Source organism: Medicago truncatula, chromosome 6, assembly GCF_003473485.1.
Source record: "Medicago truncatula cultivar Jemalong A17 chromosome 6, MtrunA17r5.0-ANR, whole genome shotgun sequence".
Classification (NCBI taxonomy): domain Eukaryota; kingdom Viridiplantae; phylum Streptophyta; class Magnoliopsida; order Fabales; family Fabaceae; genus Medicago; species Medicago truncatula.
The window spans coordinates 26905045-26908719 of NC_053047.1; the positions used below are offsets into that span (position 1 = coordinate 26905045).

Consider the following 3675-nt stretch of genomic DNA (forward strand, 5'->3'; position numbering starts at 1 on the left):
TTTTTTTGAGGAAACATTGCATAAAATATGTCGATGTCGAAATTTAAACCCGAAACATCTCACTTATTTATTTTAAAAGTGTATTGTTAGGACTAAACTATTTTACAAAATAGTGAATTGAAAATGGTTCATATAAAATTGATTACAAGTATAATTCAAAAAATAGTGTTTATAAGAAAAATAAAAAAATTTGTTCATGTCACTTTGAAAATTGAAAACATTTTGTTCAAAAATATGGTTTTTTTTTTTTTTTTTTTGCAAATAAGTGAATTATTATGAGAAGAGCAAGTAATAATTACCTCTTTTTAGCACCGAGTAAATTTTTTATTTTTTCACCAAATAACATAGTGGTTAGAATTCACCTTTTTCAAAGTGAATAAGTGAGGTGCTCGAAATTTGAACTCCGACCCCTACATATAATAATGATATCCCTGTCAAATGAATTATTCTCACGGGGATGCACTGAGTAAATTTTACTTGGTACGTATAATAAGTCCCAACACAATTAACAAAAATATCAAAATTGTTAAGCCAGATGTTATAACAGGGATTCCAGATATTTCTTAATTGTTTCCACGATAATTTTTATTTGATTTCTCAAGCAAGAACACGTTTTTATACTTTCCTCTGACATTCAATGCATCTGAATTTCACAGAAAAAAGTACTCAAAAATTAGCCTTAGAAGAGACATGGACCATGTAATTTTTTTTTCCAAACTCACACCCTTTGCAGTCTAAAAATTATCATCTTGTCTCTACCTGCTACTACCCTATACAGTTAAAGACAAATACCTTAAATGTTATTATTACTATCACTACATTTTCTACTAAACCAAACACAAACGTTCTTCTTCATCATCTTCATCTGAATCATCAAAAACATCAAAAAATGGCAATGAATTTTCATTGTTTTCAGAAATATGTAACTTTTCTTCATCAATTTCTTTGTTTTCATTCTCTTTTTCTGATCCTGTGAGTTTCCTTGCTCTTAAAGCTTCAAATTTCCAATCAGTTTTGTAAAGAACAATCAACATAGTAAGAGCACATGATCCCTGAGCAGCAAGTAAACCAAGCCAAAGACCTTGAAAATCATAACCACCATAAAATGCTAACCAAACCGAAACCGGCATTCCGACGAGATAAAAACAACCTAAGTTGATATTAGCACCAACTTTAGGCCTTGCTGTTCCTCTAAGAACACCACAGCCTGTTGTTTGAGGACAGTTACCTAGTTCACATAAACCTATAATTGGCAAAACCATTGATGTTAAAGCAATGATTTCTTTGTCTTTTGTGAACATACTAGCCCACATGTTTCTTACACAAAGAGTGAAAATAAATGCAAACACTCCACAAATGAAGCTGAAAGAAAGTCCTGAAATTGCTGAAAGTTTTGCTTTTGATGGCTTTTGTGCACCTATCATGTTACCAACTCTTGTTGAAACACTATTGCTTAGTGAGTAAGGAAAAATGTACATAAGTGAAGTAATTTGGATTAACACCCCCATTGATGCAACACTTGATCTTGGATTGCTTAAGTAGCCACAAAATATAGTCATAAATTCATACCACCACCATTCCAAGCAGACAGAAACGCAGCTTGGAATGGCGAGGTTTAAAAGTGGCAACCACTCTCTGAAACTCTCTAAAGAAAATCCGGCCCACGTTTTTTTATGTGTGCCGGAATAATAAATGTAGAAAATCAAAGAAGCAACAAGGTTGAAATTTGTCCATACCCCACTTAAAGCAACTCCTTTTATACCCAAATTAAGATATATAACAAGAAAATAATTTATTGGTATGTGAAGAAGGATTGAAAAAGTTGCACAAAGTGTAAGAGGAAGAGTAATGGATTGAGTCCTTAAGTAAATTCTCAAAGGGTGTATAAAGGATTGAGCAATAAGATCAGGAATTGAATATAGAATATAAGTTTGAGCCATTGTTGCTATTTCTTCATCTTGGTTAAAAAACAAAAGCATTTTTTTCATGTAAAGCCATGAAAAAGATATTGGTATTGAAACCAAAAGAAGCAAAAGAATGGTTCTTTGAAGACAAAGACCAAGAAGAGTGAATTTTTTAGCACCAAAAGCTTGACCACAAATTGGTTCCATACCAACAGCAAGACCAGAAAGAATGGAGTAACCAGTGATGTTGGCAAAACCAATAGCAAGGGACCCACCAGCTAGTGCAAGGTCATTGAGGTGACCAAGAAAAAGCATTGAAATCATGGATCTACAATATAGAAGAAGACATGTTAGGATCATTGGAAAAGCTATCTTTGAAATGGAATTCATTTCTTTGAAGGTGTGTGTAAGATGGTGGTAAAATGAAAAAGTTTGGTTTTTTTTTGGTTTTGGAATCAAAGGGTTGGTGAGGATCATGTTTGATTGATTAGGATTTGTTTCACTCATGGTGTTTGGTTTTTTTTTTTTGTGTCTCTCTTTAGGGAGAAAAAATGGGTTTGAATAGAGTTGAAACAGAGTGAGAAAACAGAGGAGAGAGATGCAGAGAGAGAGAGATAGAGAGAGAGAGATTGAGGTGTGATTGGAAAGGATTGTTGTTGGGGTTTTATAGTGTGATTTTATTGAGGGGACCAAAGTCTTTGAAAACTCTGACTCGGAGGTAGTTTGGCAAATGCAAATTAAGTATTTTTTGGGATTAGTTTTTGAACATTTATGCATATATTGAAAGGTGTTATATTAAATTTAGAGTTGAAAATATAGTGTACGTACATCGTTCATGAATCCTATGAGTATTTACTCCTTGGAAAGACTAAATATTAGAAAAATTATATGAAAAAGGTGGATAGTATCTAATGAAATGTTTAAACTTCTTAGCAAGTGTTTAGACACTTTTCTTCTTAAGGATTATATCTCCATGGATATATAGTCATATTTGAGACATGAATATTAGGTAATACTCCCTCCAATCATCGTTAATACAAAATAACACTTTATTTTTTATTTTTTATATATATTGAATAACTGATGTATCTGATTAATAATATAAATTATATGCATCAATCATTCATTTTTTTTTGTTTATTATAGTGATCCGAGGAGGGAGTATGTACTTTATTAATAAATATTTTAAATTTTTTCAGTCATTTAAAAAGTTTGTTTTAAAGGTAATTATTAATGCACATATTTATTTTTTTTTTAAATCAGATATTCTCCACACGCAACTGGAGAGTGGTGTATGAGTAACAGTGAGGGTTTTAATGAAGTAATTGTGTAGTAACATTTTGTGTGTGGTGGAAAGTTACTAAACCCATTAATGAGTGTGACTAATCCTAGGAGTATATAAAAGAACAGTCTTTATGAAAATTAGGTCAAGAGCTCATTTGTTACATTTTAGAGAAAAGAGGCAAGAGAGAAATAGAGAGAAGAGGAAGAAAGAAGAACTTCAAGAGAAAGGAAGATCTAGCTTGGGGGAAAGCTTATAAGGGAGAGTAGATTGAAGATTAAAGTTAGGTTTTGAAGGGTTAAGGTAAGAGGAAAGTTTATATTCACCATTTAGAGATTATGAGTGATAGAGTGGTTATGGGTCATGTTTGATTATGTGATTTTCATGAAATTAGTGTTATGTTAAGTTGATTTTCGTGCTAATTGATTGTGTTAATTATGGGTATGTTGAACTTTGTGAAATTAAGTTGTTTATGTGCTTAAATTCATA

At 31.8% G+C, this 3675-nt stretch overlaps 1 protein-coding gene across 1 annotated transcript; it reads right to left on the bottom strand.

Moving 5' to 3' along the window:
* Nucleotides 1-567: 567 nt before the first annotated feature.
* On the bottom strand, nucleotides 568-2556 carry LOC25479899 (protein DETOXIFICATION 49). The gene has a single exon (XM_013587665.3). The coding sequence runs from the start codon at nucleotides 2409-2411 to the stop codon at nucleotides 828-830; it is 1584 nt and encodes a 527-aa protein (XP_013443119.1). The 5' UTR covers nucleotides 2412-2556; the 3' UTR covers nucleotides 568-827.
* Nucleotides 2557-3675: the final 1119 nt, after the last annotated feature.

Coding starts and splice junctions, on each gene's coding strand:
- LOC25479899 (XM_013587665.3), bottom strand. CDS start 2,411: ATGAGTGAAACAAATCCTAATCAATCAAACATGATCCTCACCAACCCT.